This window comes from Lepidothrix coronata, unplaced genomic scaffold (genome assembly GCF_001604755.1).
Source record: "Lepidothrix coronata isolate B3197 unplaced genomic scaffold, Lepidothrix_coronata-1.0 Scaffold178, whole genome shotgun sequence".
Classification (NCBI taxonomy): domain Eukaryota; kingdom Metazoa; phylum Chordata; class Aves; order Passeriformes; family Pipridae; genus Lepidothrix; species Lepidothrix coronata.
In genome coordinates this window covers 1,513,810-1,532,063 of record NW_016690358.1, presented here as the reverse complement: position 1 = coordinate 1,532,063, position 18,254 = coordinate 1,513,810, and the positions used below count along the sequence as shown (strand labels likewise).

General features: G+C 59.4%; 1 protein-coding gene across 4 annotated transcripts in view; it reads left to right on the top strand.

The window, feature by feature from the left end:
* The window catches only part of PCDH1 (protocadherin 1), a 56,061-nt gene extending 47,934 nt beyond the window's left edge, over positions 1-8,127 (top strand). For 3 of the 4 annotated variants that reach the window (XM_017830423.1, XM_017830421.1, XM_017830420.1), the window contains exon 5: positions 7,245-8,127. In XM_017830423.1, coding sequence (XP_017685912.1) covers positions 7,245-7,630 — 386 coding nt within the window. In that variant the 3' untranslated portion in view covers positions 7,631-8,127. Of the gene's footprint in view, positions 1-5,331; positions 5,375-7,244 lie in introns of all 4 variants that reach the window. The other variant, XM_017830424.1, reaches the window with a different exon arrangement.
* The last annotated feature ends 10,127 nt before the right edge of the window (positions 8,128-18,254 follow it).

The window sequence follows — 18,254 nt, the reverse complement described above, 5'->3', positions numbered from 1 at the left end:
CGTGGAGCTGCAGTCACCACCTTTCTGGGCAGTGGCAGGTCGGTCTCTGGTACCAGGAGCCATCTGTCTGCGTGCTGTAGTGACGGTGGTAAGTTTGGAAAGCCATCTGTCTGGGTGTTGTAGTGCTAGAATTGGTCCCCGAAGCCGTCTGTCTGGGTGTTGTAGTGCTAGGAATGGTCCTGCAAACCGTCTGCCTGGGTGGGGGGGATGATGTGAGCTCAGACTGGGAAAAACAGGGGCTGACGCGGACTGCAGGGAGCTCTCTGCCTGTGCTTTCAGCTCCCGACGTTTCTGTGCTCATTGATCTCTGGAGCATTGCTGTGGGAACGGGCAGCGCTCCAGCAGCCTCCCCCAGGGCCTGGAAAGTGGGACTGGTGTTGTGCTCCTGCTGCTCCGGAGGGGCAGAGCTCTGGGCACATCCACATGGGACGTGGGAACCTGGGGGCAGAGATGGGCTGAGGAGCTGTGGGAGGCACTCTGTGTCCAAAGGGTGTCCAGCCGTGTCCTGGGGGCATCAGGGAGGGGATTGTCCCGCTCTGCTCTGCCCTGGACGGCCTCACCTGCAACATTGGGGCAGTCTGGGGGGACACAATGTCAGAAAGATTTAAAGCTGTTAGAGGGGGACACGAGGATGGTGAAGGATCTGGAGGGGCCAGATGAGGAGCGGCTGAGGCCACTTGGCTTGTTCAGCTGGAGAAGGGTAAGGTGGGACCTCATCGGGGTCTGCAGCTCCTCCCGAGGGGCAGCTCCATCTCTGCTCTGTGTGAGCAGGGACAGCACCCAGGGAATGGCTGGAGCTGTGCCAGGGCAGGGTCAGGTTGGATATTAGGAGAAGGCTCTTCCCCCAGAGGGTGGTTGGCACTGACCAGCCTCCCCAGGGCAGTGGGCACAGCCCCAAGGCTGCCAGAGCTCCAGGAGGGTTTGGACAATGCTCTCAGGGACAGGGTGGGATTGTTGGGGTGTCCTGGGCAGGGTTAAGAGTTATACTTGAGGACCTTTGGGGTCCCTTCCAACTCAGGATACTCTATGATTCCCTGCTGGGATAACACACTGACTGTGCCCAGATCATGTGGGGACCCTGAAGGAGGTGTCTGAGCTTTGCAAAGGAGGTCACAGCCCCACAGCCCCCTCCAGCACAGCCTCCCTCTCCCAATGGCACTCAAAAGGGGAAGATGTGTTGGGAAGGAGTCACTGGGCTCCTGTTCCCCAGAGGAAGCTGAGCCACGTGGGGATGGGCTGGTGAGCATCTCCTGGTGCCAGTGTCGAGGGGGCTCCTCCAGGCTGCTGGGTCTGGCACAGAGAGGGCTAAATAAAGGGGTGGGATAATGCAGGACATTTATTCCAGCAGTGCTGGGATGCACAGGCGTGAAGGACAGAATGGGATAGGATAAGATGGGGTAGGATAAGATTAGGATGGGATAGGATAGGATAGGATAGGATAGGATAGGATAGGATAGGATAGGATAGGATAGGATAGGATAGGATAGGATAGGGTGGGGTAGGGTAGGATTGGGTAGGATAGGATAGGTAGGATAGGGTAGGGTAGGATAGGATAGGGTAGGGTAGGATAGGGTAGGGTAGGGTAGGGTAGGATAGCAATGGGGCTGCTGGTGTAAGGAAATGGGATGTTGGGACACACTATCCAGCATCGGGGTGTAGCGAGGAGGGAGCAGAGCAGCGGCAGTGGTGCCTGGAGGAAGAGGAGGGAACAGAGCAGCAGCAGTGGTGCCTGGAGGAAGAGGAGGGAACAGAGCAGCAGCAGTGGTGCCTGGAGGAAGCAGCTCAGCAGGGTAGTGGTATCTGGAGGGAGCAGCGCTGTAGAACATGGCACCTGGAGGAAATGGCACCGGCGGAGCAGCAGCGCCTGTGGGGCACACGGCAGCGGGGGGAGGCAATACCTGGAGGGAGCAGCAGCTCAGAACGTGGCACCTGGAGCAGGTGGCACCGTGGGGGAGCAGCACCTGTAGGCAGCAGCGCCGTGGGGGGACGGCGCTTCCTGGGAATGCGCTGCAGGGGGAACGGCGCCCGTGGGGAGCGGCACCACGGGAGAGGGGCACCTTGGGTGGGCACGCCGTGGGGGACAGCACCCCTGGGGGACACCTGTGGGGAGTGGCGCCGCGGGGGAGTGGCACCTGTAGGGAATGTTGGCACCGGAGAGCGGGATCCGTCAGCAGTGGGGCCCGTGGGGAGCGGCGCTCCGGGGAGCCCGGAGGGAGCGATGGCACGGGAGAACAGGGAGTAGGGACACCGGGAAGGGGAGCAGGGAATGGTGCCCGCTCCCAGGAGCTGTGCTGTGGGAAGGGAGTTGCTGGAAAGAGTGGCATCAGGGAGGCTGTTCCCATGGCACAGGGAGGGAGGACAGTGCTGCTGGGGTGGAATGTCAGGGGAGGTACCACCATAGGGGATGGCCCAGGGTGGTCTGCAGAGCCCTGAGGGCTCCAAGAGGGAGAAGGGGTGTTTCCAGGTGTCCACAGCAGGACAATGAGGTGGCAAAGCTGCCTCTACTGGAAACACTGCATCCTTCCCTGGCTGAGGGACAGACCTTTGAAAGGGACACCTTGGATATTTGAAAGGGACCCCTTGGACATTTGAAAGGGACACCTTGCACCTCAGTTTGTGCTCTGGGCCACCCTCCATCCCTCTGCCTGCCTGGGTAGCAGAGGTACAGGGCTTTTGGGCTCTGCTTTTGGGGTAGCTGGTTAAAATTAGTGGCTGATGTTCTCCCCAGGTAGGGAAGGTGAGACTTTCTGATCTAACGCTTTGGGAAAACATCCTGCTTTGCCTCTGAGCTGCTCTCCCCACACTCATATCCCCCATTTCTCCATGCCACCAAACCTCTCCAGTCCCTCCTAGCATGCTGTGCTTCCCTCCTCCTCCTCCTCTCTCCATGCTTCTCTGCGTCCTCTGTCTTGCTCTGCTCTGTCACAGCCCCACTGCCTCCCCTCTCAGAGCTGCTCCACCACATTCCCTCACCTGCAAGGTCTGGCCTCCTGTGCTGCATCAATCCTGCTCCCCTGGACAGTGCTGATGTCTGAAGACAAGGGAGAACCAAACCAGGCTGTGGATGGTTGCAGGTGGTGGCATAAAAACTGTGCCTGGGGCTGGCTCTCAGCCTCTGCTTGAAGTCACCTGGCTTGGAGTGGGCAAGGGAACCTCTGCAGGGCTCCTGCAGGAGAGGGAAGCGCCTGCTTTTGTCTCATCCCTCACAGTGCTCCAGAGCACTGCTGCAATCCCCCACGAAGAGCAATAATGTCACCAGAGGAGCCCTTGCAAACGGCTGCAACAGGATGTGTTCCTGCCCTGGGTGGGGATAGAGAGAGAGGAATAATTAGCAGCAGCACCAATATGTGCCTCTTCCCGGAGGAACCAGCCTGGCACGGTCTCCTTCACAAAGAGCAGAGGTGCCCTGGATGGCAGGAGGTGGGAACAGCCATGAGAGCAGTGCCACAGCTCCAGAGAGCCTCCCCTCCTCCAGCCAGGGAGAGAGGGCCCAGGGTGCATCCTGGTGTAAAACCCCAGCCGTGCCCCCTTTTCATCTGCAGAAATCAAGGGTATCCCACTTTTCCTACCCTGGATTCATCCCTAAGCAATGTGCTGAGGAGAGCTCTGGGAGGCACCTGACAAGGGAATGGATGCCAGAGCAAGGCAAAGCTGTAGGAAGGGGGGAGCCAGAAGGCTGTGAGGATGCCCAGCCAATCCCACGGCCCTCCTGGCTGGGGAGTGCAGCCTTCTGACTTGGAATGAGGATAACACAGGATGGGCCAGCCCTGGGAGCCAGCAAAGCTCAGGAAAACACGGAGTCTGCACAGGCACAGCTTCGCTCTGAGCAGCCAGGATGCTGTGATGCTGGAGAGGGCATGGCCATCCTCTTCATCACCTGGGAACTCTGACAGATTTCAGGTCCAGAGGCACAAAAGTGCATTTCTGGGGTGGAGAAGGGATCTGAAATCCCGAGTACCCTTTGTAGGGTGATGTGGGTACCTCAACACCCCACAGGGCATCCAAGGTCAGCACTTTGTGGGCAAAATTTCCACCAAAGAAAGATTCCTGCCTGTGTGCGGTGGCACATCAGAGTCTGAAGCACCAGCATGTGCTGAGAATTAGGCCATAGGGTCGTGTTTGCCCTAAATCACAGCTATTCAGGAATTACACCCTGCCCCGTTCCCGGGCTCTCAAAGCAGAGCTCATGGCACATAATCCTCCCTCCAGCAGCTCCAGTGCCAACATCCCACTGCAAATGAGGGGACAACGCTGGAAAAAGGCTTTAGTGCCAACAACAAACAATGAGAAAACCAGAATAAAAGGCCCTGAACACAGCGTTCCTGCTTGATCCTGCCATTTCCAAGCTGCCGCTGGCACGAGGAAATCGCCAGGGCTTTGTTCACTGCAGAGGTGGGTTTGATTTTGGTCCTGCCAGTCCCTTCTGTGGGCTCAGCAAAGCACCTTGTGCCACAGGAAGAAGGGATGGCACCCATCCACTGCCTGCCCTTGGAGCCCAAGGCACTGCTGGAGGAGGAAATGATCTGCAGTAGGAAAGCTGGTGAGAAAGAGATGGCAACATTTCCTCTCAGACAGAAGTGGAGAATGACATGACTCGACCTCAAAGTGACCAAGATGTTGTGTTGTCCTGAGAGGAAGACCTGATGGATCATCCTGGGCTCAGGCTCTGTTCTCTGCTTTGACTTGCACAGAGCAGAGATGAAAACCAAGCTGTCGTGCCTCTGGTGTCACCTCTTGCTTTCCAGCTGCAGCCAGGAGAGAGAACCGAGGCAGCTCCGCGGGAAACAGGACACTTGGTCGGTGGCCAGCCCCGAGGATGACCCCACAGACATGCCCTGCCAAGCTCTGCTCTCGTGCTGCCCCGTGCCGGTGCCTCGTCCCCTGTGATGCTTTGAGCTCCTGCTTCTGTCCCCGCAGTGTGAGCGTGGCTGTCCCCTGTGCTCGCCGTCGTTGTCCCGCTGGTGGTGTGTCCGTGCGTGTGTGTTGTGGCGGGATGCACGGCCCCTCTGCACGCCTGGACTTGGGGTGCCACGAGCCAGGTGGCTCCAAGCTCTGCCTCAGGGTCACGTGTGAGGCCAGTGGGCTCCAGGAAGGCTTGGGATAAGGCTGGAGAAACTAGGGAGCGATGAGCAGCGGTGGCCCAGCAGCCTCAAGGAGGCTGGAGCAGGGCTGGGAGAGGCCAAGGGACTCCTGAAGGCAGCGGGGACCAGGGGGATGCTCTGGGACTCGGGCTGGCAGAGGGTCAGGGGTCCAGGAGGATCCTGTGGGGGGTGTGGAGGTGGGGGCTGTGCACTGATGTGACCCTCTCGTCCTTTTTCTGCTCCTCATTAGAGTCCCCTGAGCGGAGCAGGCTGTGAAGGGGGTCTGCGCTGAGGTATGTCCCCGTGGCTTCTGCCAGGATATCACAGCTTCCGTGTGTGCCAGGGCATGGGATACAGGAGGCGGCTCCCAGCACGGGGGCCAGAGCCCCTGCAGGAACCAGGGGAAACATCTGGGGTGCCTCAGCCCCCAGAGGAGCTGAGAATTTGGGATGCAGTCGCTGGGGGCTGTTTTAGGGCAAGACATCCCCTACACCCTGGTTTGCTGCTAACTTTGCCCCTTCTTCCATTCCCCTGTCACTTGTAACCCTTGTCAAGCATTCCCAGCATTGTGTGGAGCCTTCTCCTGCAGAGTCCTTCCCTGAATCCCGGGGTTGCCTGTGTGTGAAAGCTGTGCCAGGGTGACATGGGGACATCTGTGTCTGAGGGTCCCAAACTGGAGGCAGGAGGGAGTGTTGACAAGGGCAGAACTCCCAGCATGGTGCTCTGGTTTCCTTCTTCCCAGGGCTGAGGCAGTGCCACTGGGTCTGTCTTTTTTTTTTAGGAGAAGGGAACTGTGTGTACCAGTGTGTGTCTGGTGGGAAGGGAGATGCCCTGTGTGCCTCAGGTCCCAGAGCTCCTCAGCAGCTCCCTCTGTCAGTTTTTATCAGTGAGGTAGTGAACTCCTGGGTGGAGAGATGGACAGGACTTCTGGGAACCACAAGGGACATCTGCAAGTCTCAAGGTCACGAACAGCCCCCCCCTTTCACTCCAGCATCAGCACCAGGCTTGATGTGCCCACAGGTGCTTGTGGTAGCAGGCAGTGATGGGTCCCAGGCAGCAGCAGGGCACTGTGTTGTGTCCCAAACTGGGAGAGAAGTCAAGGAATGGCTTCTGTCTGGGATGGCTCTTGGAGGGACACACTTCTGGATGGAAGCGCCAAGTTTTGGCTTCTGAAAACTTGTGACAGGTACTCCTTGTGTCAGGGACACATGGCCAAGGCTCGAGAAGACCTTGTAGTGCCTGGGGTAGGGGGTGGCTGGTATGGGAGGACACCACACCATGAACTGGTGTAACTGGTGGTCAGTGTCCTGTGTGTGCCAGGAGCAGGGGGCTGCTGGTGCCCTCACATACCAGGCTCCCCCAGGGGCAGGTGTTTGGTGCACAGAGAGGCTTGGGGACAGGGTCTCACAGCAGGTCCAGCCTCTCTGGGGCTGGACATGGGTTTGCCCACGTGTGCTTTGCTGTGCTCAGGGTTTTCAGACTCCACAGGAGACCAGAAGATGCCTGAGGACTTCTGGCTGGGCTTGTGGCTCCTGCTGATGGGTGCCTGGGGAGGCTGGCAGGTGGCCTGCCATGACTGATGTGAGCAGGGCAGGGCTGCCCAAGGATCCTGCTCAGGAAACACGGTTGTGCCTCAGGGTGGTGAAGAGCTGGGCTGTGTTTAGGGCAGTTCCGTCTCTGCACGGTGAAGCCACTGGTGGTGCCCAAAGGTGCTGGACCAGGGGAGTTCCTGGAGCCTTGCAGGGTCCAGGTGGTGCCCACAGCTGTGGGATCACAGGTCTGGGGGCAGCGTGTCCCCTGCTGTGCATATCCAGGCTGTGGAGCACCTCCTGAGCCATCCTTGTCTCCAAGGGGGTGGGCTTGGTGAGCTCTGCCCAGCGCTCTGCCCCCCACTTCTCTGCATGGACCTGCTGCAGCGCCGTCCTTTGTCCAGGGGGAGCTGGAGCTGTGACCTTGGATGGGAGCCTTGGGTTCCCCTCCCAGCTCTGCTTCACTCCCGGGGTGTCCATGGGTCCAGCTCCGTGGGTGTCTGTGGGTCCAGCCGTTCCCTCCCACCGCTGGAGGGTGAGGGCAGGACGGAGACCCCCAGTTTCTGCTGCTCATCCCCGTGCCCCGTCCCAGCCCCCCGGGTGTGTAACGCTGCTCTCCCTTCCCTCCCCGCAGATCTCCGGCCTCTGCCCGATGTAGCCATGACTGGGACCTGCACCCGGGAGTGCACGGAGTTCGGCCACTCCGACACCTGCTGGATGCCCGGCCAGTCCTCCCCCAGCCGCAGGCCCAAGAACGCCCTCAAACTCTCCACTTTTGTGCCTTACCAAGACAGAGGGAGTCAAGAGCAAGTCGGGAATGGCAGCCCCAGACTCTCAGAAGAGCGCAGCACCAAAATGGCCAACCTCCGCCTGCTCCCCACGTACAGTGCCTTCTCCAATAGTAGCCATGAGCCCTGCAAGGACTCTCCCATGGAGGAAATTCCTCTCACCCAGACCTCGGACTTCCAGCCAGCCACCACCCCCTCGGCGCAGACCACCAAGAGGGAGATCTACCTGTGAGGCTGGGCGTGAGGGGCAGGGAGCAGCCGCGCTTCTGAGGCCAGTGCCCAGAGGAACGTTTTAAACCTTCGATGCTTTACGGCTCCGGCCGGTCCTCCAGGCAGTGGGCTCTGCGGAGAGCAGGGCGGGGCGAGGCAGGGATGCGAGGAGCGCCTTTTTAACCCGCTGTTTCCCGGGGCTGGGGGTGGGTGGGAAGGCTGAAAGGCGTCTGAAAGCCGATTCCCGAGCACTTGCGGGTGCATGTCTCCGAACTGCTGCGTCGCCGGGGAGGGCTGGGCAGGCTCCTGGTGCGGAGGGCACGGCTGGGGAGAAGGGCTTACGTACCAAAGGTCCGCGCAGAGCTGGTGGAGTTCCTGGGGCATAGGACGAGGGGTGTCCCCGCACACGGGGAGCGAGCTGCCTGTCTCTTTGCTGTAGACTCCTGTAAATACTTAGGAATGACATTCAAGTCCTGCCTGATCGAAACTTTTTATTGTCCTTGAAACAAAAAAAAAAAAGACGTTTAAACAAAAACAAACAAACAAACAAAACACACATAAAAAAAAAGAGGAAAAACAAAACAAAAACAAACGAAAAAAAAAAAGAAAAGGAAAAAGAAAAACAAACCACAGGGAGCAAGTTCCAGCTTGGAATGGTTTGCTGCGTGGAAGAGCCCCTGGGAGCGCAGCGTCCGGCCCGCACTCATGTTCTATATTGTAAATAGAGATGTGACCAGTCCCTGAAACAACAGCTGGGGAGCTGGAGGAGAGGGGCAGCATCCCTGCTGGACTGTAGGGACTTTGCTATTTTTCAGCCTGGATCTCTTTCTGAACGTTGTCACTGTGCCCACAAGCTGCAGGGTCCTTAGGGACTGCCCGGTGCCATAGGTGGGGTCTGCTTTTGGGGGGTGGGGGGTTCCCTGGTGGTGGCCGGGCGCCTGGTGGGTGGAGGAGGGATGGGGAAGCCCCCAGTGAAGGGACCGGCTGGGTCCGGGGAGGGGATGTCCCAGTGCAGGGACCGGCTGGGTCCGGAGAAGCCCTCAGTCCCACTCTGCTGGCAGGGAGGTCGTCACCGGCTGTGGTGTCTCAGCCCATCCCCTCGTGCCTCCTCGGGGCAGGGGATGCCCGTGAGGCGGCTGTGCCATGCCCTGGACCTCCGTCCCACCCGCCTGTAAAGCCACCATTGCCTTTGTGAGGAGGAGCTTTGTCTCAGGGTCACACCGGGGGCCACCGAGCCCCTGCCCACTGGACTCCCGCTGCCCTTAGGCCACGGGGCCACTCTCACGGGGTCCAGCTTTCTCTTCCATTGTCAAAGGTCCACCGGTCTCCCCGGCAGGTCCCCGCTGCCCTGGCATCCTCAGCTCCCTTGCAGGGCACCCAGCCAGGGCAACTCTGCGTGGGCAGCGAGGAGAGGACCCCCTGCCCCTCCAGGGACTCCCCAGAGGGGCCGCCTGGGCACTCTCTCTGCTCCCTTGGGAGCTGGGGCACGGTCCTGTTTTTGGGGGCTCCACGTGCCCCCCTGGCAGGAAGGGTCCGGGCGACTCACGCCTCATTCCCGGGTAGCCCTTCCCGGCCCTCCCCCGCCGGGGCGCGGGTAGGGGCTGTGCTGCACCGTAGTTCTTCCCGTACTCGCGCGTCTTCATCTCTGGCATCTTCCTTAGGGAGCGGGGCCAGCGGTAACTGCGGGATGGTTCCCCCCGTGGTGGCTCACCCTCGGACCACGCGGTCCGTCACCGCGGGGCTCCGCCGGCACAGGGACACCCCCGGGGCTGCGGCTCAGGGACTGCCCTGCCATAGCTGTAGTGCCTGTCGGGGTGCAGCGCGCCGGGGCCCCCCTGCCCAGCCTCCTCCCTCCCTCCAGCATCCTTCTCTGAGCAGCTCCTCTCCCTCCGCGGTGGCAGGACGCGGCCAGCTCGCGGGTGCGGCTCCCGCTGGCCGGAGGGGACACGGTGCGAGCCGAGCCCGGGTGGCAAAGGAAGGGCGGCAGAAGGCGCCTGTTCGCCCCCGTTCCCTCGTGCCCCGGCCCTGCCTTCCCCGGGCGGCACCGTGCCACGCACCGCCCGCGGCCCCGGCACCCGGGGTGCCCCCCGGAGGAGGCAGGACCCTCCTCCCGGCCTCCTGCTGCTCCCGCCCACCGGCCGGGCGTCCCTCCCGTCGGGCGCGATGCTCCCGGTGGACCAGCCCGCCCCGTCCGGGCATCCCTGCTCTCCCCTCGCCCGCGGGGGGCCCGCGTTCCCCTGGTCTGGCTGCCTGAGCAGGTCCCGCTCCTGAACTTGTTTTTATTGTAGCTCTGTAGTTTCAGGGCCAAACTGGGCAGAATGTGCAATTTGGCCGTGCTGGCCAGGATCTCTGACCCCGCTGCCAACCCGGCTGCTCACGCCTCCCCTGGGCTCAGGCAGTGGCAGTGTCCAGTGCCCCTCGTGGGGACCCCCTGGGACAGCGGTGTGGCCCCATCTGAGGGGTGCTTGTCCAAGACCGACCTTATCCTGGCCCCTCAGCTGCGGGTGGGCTCCCTGCCTCGTGCCCGGGGTCTCCAGAGGGCCCCTGAGGTTGGAAGCCCCACGGCTGGAAGTGCTGTCCTTGTCTCCTGGAGCACATGGCAATGTCCTCAGTGCGAGCACGGTGCGAGGGGGGAGTGCAGAGGGGGTCCCCGAGGGGTGGGTGTGGGCACGGGTGCCACGGGGAGGGAGGGTTGGGGGGGATGAGTCTCGTGGGGGGTGCACAGAGGGATGGTGGGGCTGGGGGTTGGAGGGCAGCACAGTGGGGAGAGGGCACGGGGGGCTGGGGGGTGGAGAGGGGCTGGGGGGCTGGGGGGAGCATGGAGGGGAGGGTGGGTGTGTGGGGAAGAACAGAGAGGGCAGTGGGACTGGGTCCTCAGTGGGGTGCCAGAGGGGTAGGAGGCTCTGTGGGGCGCAGCAGGGATGGGGCCCTGGGGAGGAGAAGGCCCTGGGAGAGGGGGTGCTGGGGATTTGTCCCGGGGTGAAGCTGACAGTGTCACTGGGGATCAGTCCTGGGGGAGGGTGAAGAAGAGGTGCTGTCTGTCGGAAAGAAGCTCATTTGCACAATTATAAGCCAGAAGGATAAAGCCTCTGTGCACGTGGGGAGGGGGAAGCTCCCCACGGGCTCCAGTCTAGACGAGCACAGGGAAGAGGAGGGGGTTGGACACCTCTGAGGAGGGTTCACTGTATCTCACACTGCACTAGGACAAGCCAGGGGTAAAACCAAAGGTGGGAGCCAGGGAGCAGGCGGGCTGCGTGGGAAGGATCTAAGCGACCCCTTTGTAGCTCTTCAGTGTTGGTTCTATTTATACGAGATTTCATTTCCTTGCTTGTGATGCCTTGTTTTTTGTACAGTTTTATGTACATGCAGGTGTAGCTTTTCTAAAGGAGAAATCCTACGGCAGAGTAAAAGTACCCAACTATTTTTCAGATGGTGACCTATGTCTAAGGCGACGCCTCTTGCTAAGGTTGTATTGCTCTCAATGTGTGATGCATTTCCCTGTGCGGGGAAGGCTTTGGGCCTTGGGCTTGGTTTTCCCCGGGCGCTGTGAGCACAATTGATTCCCTTGTAACTCTTTCTGTTCGGAGCAGTGAGCATGACACCGTCGTGATCCCCTTTCCGTTCTCTCTCCTGTTCTGTTTGTTTGCTGAGCTGTCAGATGACCAACTCCATTGTAATTAGCCCTTCCTAAAGCTTTACAATAAAAGTGTGAAAACCCGGCTGCCTGTGCCTGGCTGGTTCTTCCCGTGTCACATCCTTACACGGAGGCTCTGGAGAGCCTTGGATTTGCCTGCCTTCCCCCAGGTGCACAGAGCTCTGGGGTGGCTGCTCTTGTCTCCCCACTCCTGTTTTCCAGTTTAAGGATATTTCTGCACAGATATGAATAAAAGAACCCCCCAAAGCAGTTTGCCACAAACCAGTCTCCCTTAAGGCCAGGTTGGATGGGACTTGGACAGCCTGGACTAGTGGAAGGTGTCCCTGCCCATGGCAGGGGGTGGAATGAGATGAGCTTTCACATCCCTTCCACCCCAAGCTATTCTATGATTTAAAACCAAAATGTTTCAATGAAAAGACATTTTCAGTCCTGAGGCTGCCTGCACCTGTCACCAGCTAAGGTGGGAACCATGGGAAGTCACATCAAGTGCTCCAGATTCCCTCCAACCTCCATCGCTGCTCCTTGGAGCCCTGATCCATTTCCCACTGTTTCACCATCTCCTTTACCAAGCATGGCTGATGGTTTTTAGGTGCTTTGGACCCTTTGGAAACAGCTGGGCCACTTCAAACTAGAGCACATTTGTGGCTGCTTCCCACCACAGCTGCAGGGAGCTCTCTGAGCCATGGCTGTGGTGTTTCCCTGGTTGCCTTCACACAGGACTAGGCAGGATCAGGAGCTGTACAGGGGGGGTTCTTGGCTCTGAGTAGAGTTGCTGCCCTTGTTAGTGGGTGCTGGGCTCACACACAGCACTGCACCTCTCTCTGCTGAGCTGTGGGCACTGGACTCCTCTGGTTGTACCACCAGGCAAAGGCAAGACTCACCCCAAGCTTGGAAGACCCCAGCAAGTGTCCCTGGGAAGGAAGGAAGAGTTCCCACATGAAGATGTAGCCCATCCTCCCCTCCTCCATGTAGAGACTCCCTTTCTACCATTGCCTTCTTCCCAGGCTCTCCTCTGGGCCATGAAGAGTGGGACTGATGCCCCCCCTCCCGAGGGATCACTGCTCCTGGGTGAGGGGTGGGGGCTCTCAGCTGCCCCTCAGGGCAGGCACACTCCAGCTGGGCAGGGATGTGTCTCCAGGGATCCTGGGGAACCGAGCAGCCTTTGCTGCCTGCCGGTGCCCCATCCCAGGGAAAGAGGATCCACACGTTTAGGATGGTGCCAGGCTCCCACAGAGGGGCAGGTCAGAGCTGTCAGCACCCACCTGCCTTCAGGAGAGACCACCAAATGGTGCCTTCCTAAGCAAAGACACAGTCCCAGGATCTCCTTGTCCCTCCTGAACATTCCTGGCCTTGTGCCATGCCCTACAGTTGCTCCTCATGTTCCCTCCTCCTCCCCATTTATCCCAGGATGTGCCCCCTCTCCATGTCCCCCATCTGTGCCTCCGTCCCCTCTCTGCTGTACCTTTCTCTGCCCATCCCACCCGTTCCCTCCTTGCCTCTCCTCTCCTATTCCACTGCTCTCCCCTCACCCCACCCCAGCACATCAAGCCTTCCCGCTCCTCCAGCACAGCCCTGAGCCTCCCATGCAGCCAGCTCTGTGCTGGGCTGGAAACCCTCTGGTTTCCATGGCAGCACACATCAATTACGGGGTGGGAAAGGGCCTCGAGGATGCGGAGAAGGAGGAGGAGGAGGAGGATGCAGCTTGGGGCTTGGACACAGGGGCTTGGACACAGGGGCTTGGACACTGGGGCTTCCTGGGCAGCACTGGCCTTGGGATGGGTTCTGGTGCCCACTGAGCCCTGTAGGTGGATGTGGAAGGGGATCCTCCACCCCAGGATTGTCCCACCTGCCTGGGCTCCATGAGCAGCTGAAATGCAGCGGGGTGACGAGGCCTCGGTGCCCCCGCTGAGCCCACTGAGCCCTGGAGATTTGGGAATCATTCCCAGCTGAAGGTGGAGGACATGGAAGCTGCTCCTCCTGCCCACCCTTTGGTGGCCTCCCCTGGGGTGGGGACATCTGCAAAGAGGGGTCATGGGCTGAATGGCTGCCCGGTGGGGATGGTGTGTGATGGGAGGGGGGCTGGGCAAGGAACCACTTGTGCATAAGCTTTGTTCTGACCTGGGTTTAACAAGTACCTCTGGTTTAATTGGGTCCTCAGCTTACAGCAGGAACTGGGAATGTGCCAGGCCAGGGACATCCATTTTGATGGAATATTTAATTCTTGTGTCTCCTGAGGGCCTGACCTTGCAGCCTCAGCTGTCCAGCTGCCTGCACAGCTCTGGCAGATTCATCTTCAGTTCTTGCATGGCAAAGGGGATGAGGTTTGGGATCTCTCCCTGGCTCAAACCAGAAGTGACCAGGTGCAGCAGCACCATCTTCCTCACAGAAGATGACTTTCCTGAGGGTTTTCCCAGCATGACTTTGCTCCATAATAAGCACCATGAAGTTTTAAAACACTGTTGGCAATAACCATAGAATCCCAGAATTGTTTGGGCTGGAAGGCATCTTGAAGATCATCCAGTTCCACCCCCTGCCATGGGCAGGGACACCTTCCACTGTCCCAGGTTGCTCCAAGCCCCATCCAACCTGGCCTTGGACACTTCCAGGGATCCAGGGGCAGCCACAGCTTCTCTGAGCAACCTGTGCCAGGGCCTGCCCACCCTCCCCATCTGTGCTCACGTGTTTCTTTCTCCAAGTTCCTCACTGCCAGAGCAATGGGCATCTCTGCAAGCTGGAACCAGGGAACCAGGTGGGAATCTCAGAACTGCCTGATCTGTTTTCACTGAACCTTTAAAGAAATAAAAGGATCCTGAGAAGGCTCCTGGGCCAAGGAGGTTTGGTGGGAGGACAGAGTGAGCCAGCAGAGCTCTGCCCAGAGCTGGCTGGAAGTGGTGGCTGAGCAGTGGGATGGCACAGGGATGGTGGCCACAGATGCCCTCCTGGCACGGCAGTAGGGCACTGGGCCACTGCTGTACCAGCCTTGGAGCTTGGGGTAGGAGTTCCAAAAGAATTTAAAAGCTGACACCACCTCTCCAGGCAGGGGATGTGTTTTATGCCTCGATGCCTTGCAGGCAGCTGCGGACCCCCGAGAGCAGGGCTGGCCACGGAGAGGGCAGTGAGGGGCTTCCAGAACCAAATCAGAGCGTGGAACAGAGCCCACCGTGCAGGAGGAGCGGGGCCAGGGCAGGAGGGAGCTGCTCCCTCCTTCCCCGGCTGGCCCCGGGCTGTGGGAGGTGGCCCCGCCGGTCCCTCCCGAGCGCTGCCGTTAATAGGATGAGCGGGAGACGAGCCCGCGGTGGCCACGGAGCCTGGCCCTGCATATGTTGTGGTGGCCTCTGGGGGAGATTGGATATTGTGCTACAGGAGAAGCCCCTGTAATCACCCCCAGGATGATTGGGATTTGCAAGCAGCTCAGGGCAGGCGGGGGGGCCCGGCCCCAGGCAGTTTGCTTGGTGTCTCTGCCTGTCTGGCAGTATGATGAAGGGGATTAGGAGATTTAGAGCAAGCCCAGCCCCCTCTCTGGGGGGCTCTCGAGCTGAAACCCCAGCAGAATACACAGCTGGGTTTATTCCCCTGGGCAGATTGGTAGAGAGGAGGCAGGGGTGCTGCTCACAGCAGCTAATCTGAGAGCAGGAGCTCTCCCTCCCTCTGCCAGCAGGGAACTGCCATCACCCCAGGCAGGCAGAGTCTCTCAGTTTCCCCCAAGCAGCTTTCGCCCCACACTGCTGCCCCCATCCCCGCCTTGCCCAGTTCCCAGCCCCTCTGCAGTGCCACAAGCCCCCCTTGGCCCGGTGTGACCCTCCAGCACGGCCTGGCATCACGTTGGAACCACAGGAGGAGGCACAGCTGGTTGGACCCTGCTCCTGTCCCCCACCTGCCCCTGGCCTGAGCTGAGCCTGGCCCACACAAAGGCAGACACTCTCTGGCCGAGGGAGGTTTAGTGCAAACAGACCTAATGGGATTAGCAGGAACGGGAGCCACGCTCTGCTCTGCTCCAGCAGAGAGGGAAGTGAGCCTGCCCTCCCTCCTGGAGCCCAGCTCTCCCCCCAGCTGTCCATCAGCCCAGGGTGGGTGCCAATCCCCAGGTATCTCAGCACCCACACTGCTCAGGGAAGGCAGCTCTATAAACCTCACTGTCCTGTGCTCCTCCAAATTAACAGATGTGGTGCCTCAGACAGCTCAGCTCCCCCAGCCCACCTCTGCACTCTGAGCTCATTATGGACACCCAGCTGCTGCTGCAGGACACGGCTGGGTCCCACCTTCACCTGGGAAACAGCCCCGAATTGCAAGGTTACCAACTTCGACTCTGGAGAGAGGAGGTTTTTTCAAAAGGCTTTAAAAAGGTTTGAAGTGTGAGGATGGAAACCAAACCCCTCCTCAGTTCTCTCTTTGCAGCAGCTTTGTCACAGCTCCAGTGCTGCAGGGATGCTCTGGAGACCCTGTTTGTCTTTATGGGCAGTGTGGGAAGGGCCTGGAGGACCATCAGGTCCACTGATTAATTAGCTTTGCAAGAACATCAAGAATCCCACCATAAACCACTGTGGTGTTACCATGTAACCATGGACCAGAAATGGTTTTCACATTGCCACAGGTGGAGACAGAACCTGGGCAGCAGGGCTTGTAACTCTACAGCTGAGATGAGCCCTTGGAGGTGGCACAAAGGTGGCTGTCAGCTGGAGGGGAGATGTAACCTGGACAGGAGGTGGCTCCAGGGAGACCTTAGAGCACATTCCAGGGGCTCCAAGAGAGCTGGAGAGGGACTTTGGACAAGGGCTTGTAACGACAGGACAAGGGGGAATGGCTTCCCACTGCCAGAGGGCAGGGTTAGATGGGATGTTGGGAAGAAACTGTTCCCTGTGAGGGTGGGGAGGCCCTGGCACAGGTCCAAGTCCCTGAAAGTGTCCAAGGCCAGGTTGGATGGGGCTTGGAGCAACCTGGGCTAGTGGAAGGTGGCTTTGGAGCTGGATGAGCTTTAATGTCCCTTCCAAGCCAAACCATTCCATGATTCTATGATCCTGTGTAATCAGGCAAAGCTGACAGTGGCTGTCACACAAGGCCATCATGGGCAGGGGGTGACCTGATGGTGTAGTGCCAGTCACCCTCTCCTGGCTGCTGCAGCTTGGGGGGGACACAGGGATGCTGCTGCAGAAGCAGGAGAAGGTGTCTGCAGGCAGCTCCTTGGCAGGCTCGTGGACAGGAGCTGCACCCATCCGACATGGGCTGTGAGCCTCTTCACAGTCAGCAGGGGAAAATCACAGATGTCTTGCTTCTGGTCTCCCAGGCTTGTCCTCAGTTTCTCTTCCTGCCCTATGAAATAATTCCAAAGCTGAGGAAAGGGCTGCACAGGCTGTTTTCCAGACCTAGAAAGGGAGCCGGAAGTGAATGACTTAAATGGATTCTCCAAAGACCACACAGATCTGGGATAGTCCTTCTTTTCTGGCCCAGAAGGTGAAGGACTCTCCCAGGAGAGTCAGAGGGAGCAGGTCAGGCTTCGGTTCCCCCATCTGGATCTGATCTGGAGAAACCACCAGGACAGGCTGTTGTCCCACTCCCAAGTTGTTGGTGACATCACAGCCCAGTGGCACATCCTGCACCCAGGCAAAATCATACAAAACCCACTCATAAAGCTGAGGAAAGCCTCAAAACTCAGTGCTTTCTACCCAAGCACAGCAGAGGGGTGCCAAGAGAGGATGTCCCTCATTAGGAAATGGATAACAAAGGCCCACACACGTCACCCTCAGGGTGCATCCGATGTGCTCTGCTCGAGCAGCCACTTCCACCTGTCCCCTGTGCTACAACAAATGTGAGGCCACAGGAGAGCCTTGAAGGAAGCAGAGGGCTGGGTGCCAGCGGGATTTGGCTGTAAGGGAGCCAGGACAGCAAGGATGGAGCTGCAAAGTGCTGGGAAGGGTTTGTGTGCCTGGGAGGGAAGGCCAGGGGAGGCAGCGAGGAGGTGGGGAACTGTCAGGAGGGGTGGAACCTTCTTTCCCTGCCTTATCCTACTTTTAGCTAAAGCCTTCCCTGTGCTCTCCATCCCACCCCACACCCTGGGGTTGCTCCCTGAGAGCAGAGCCATCCCTCCCTCATGTGTGAAGGCCTGGCAGCACCACACCCCTGTCATATTTATATCAACAGTCACCCCCAACCTCGGCTGGGAGGGCACAGCATTCCTTGCCCCGGGATAAGCTGTGCTCATCCCAGCCCTTTCCAAGCTTGCTGGAAAGGATGGCATCTTTCCCAGGGTCTCTCTGGCTGCCAAAAGCAGGTCTGCCATGGCACAGCTCACTCACCGTGTGGACAAGCTCACCCCAAATGCTGCTGACATCATCTGCACCCCAAAATGCTTTGCTGGGGGTGAGGGAGGTGAGGAAGGACTGGCCATTTCCAAGGAGCAAAAAGCCAAGGAGAGGCTGTTTTCCCCTGCCCAGCGTAGCTCCCCATAGCCTCAAACCTGCTGAACTGTGCTCATGACTCAAATTTGGAGGAGATGAAGAGCTGATAAAATCCCACCCGCTGCTCCAGGGCTCCGCCTCCAGCCCGGTGGATGCTGGAATGCTGGAATCTGCTCCGGCAGCTCAGCCCCAGCCAGGACGGGCAGCACACGGGAGGCAGAGCTCAGCCCCTTCCCAGACTGTCAAACAGCCTTTGGGACACGATGAGACCCCAAAGGGGTCACAAACACGAAATAAAACCAGCCCCAGCTGAGCCTTCTGGGCGCTGGTTTTCCCTGTTCCTGGCAAAGGTGAGCACTTGCTGGGTGAGATCCTCGCCCTGCCTGGGAGCTACCAGGAAACCCCAAATCCCACAGTTCTCACGCTGAAACCGTGGGCTGTCCCATCCAGCTTTCTCCCTCCTTTCTCCAGCCCTCCAATCCCTTTTCCTCCAGGGCAGCCCAGGTCCCTGAGGACCCCCAGAGCCTGCCTGGTGTCTGGAGGTCCTGGGCACCTTGGCAGTGTGTCCTCAGCCATGGTGCCCAAGAATCAGTCACCAG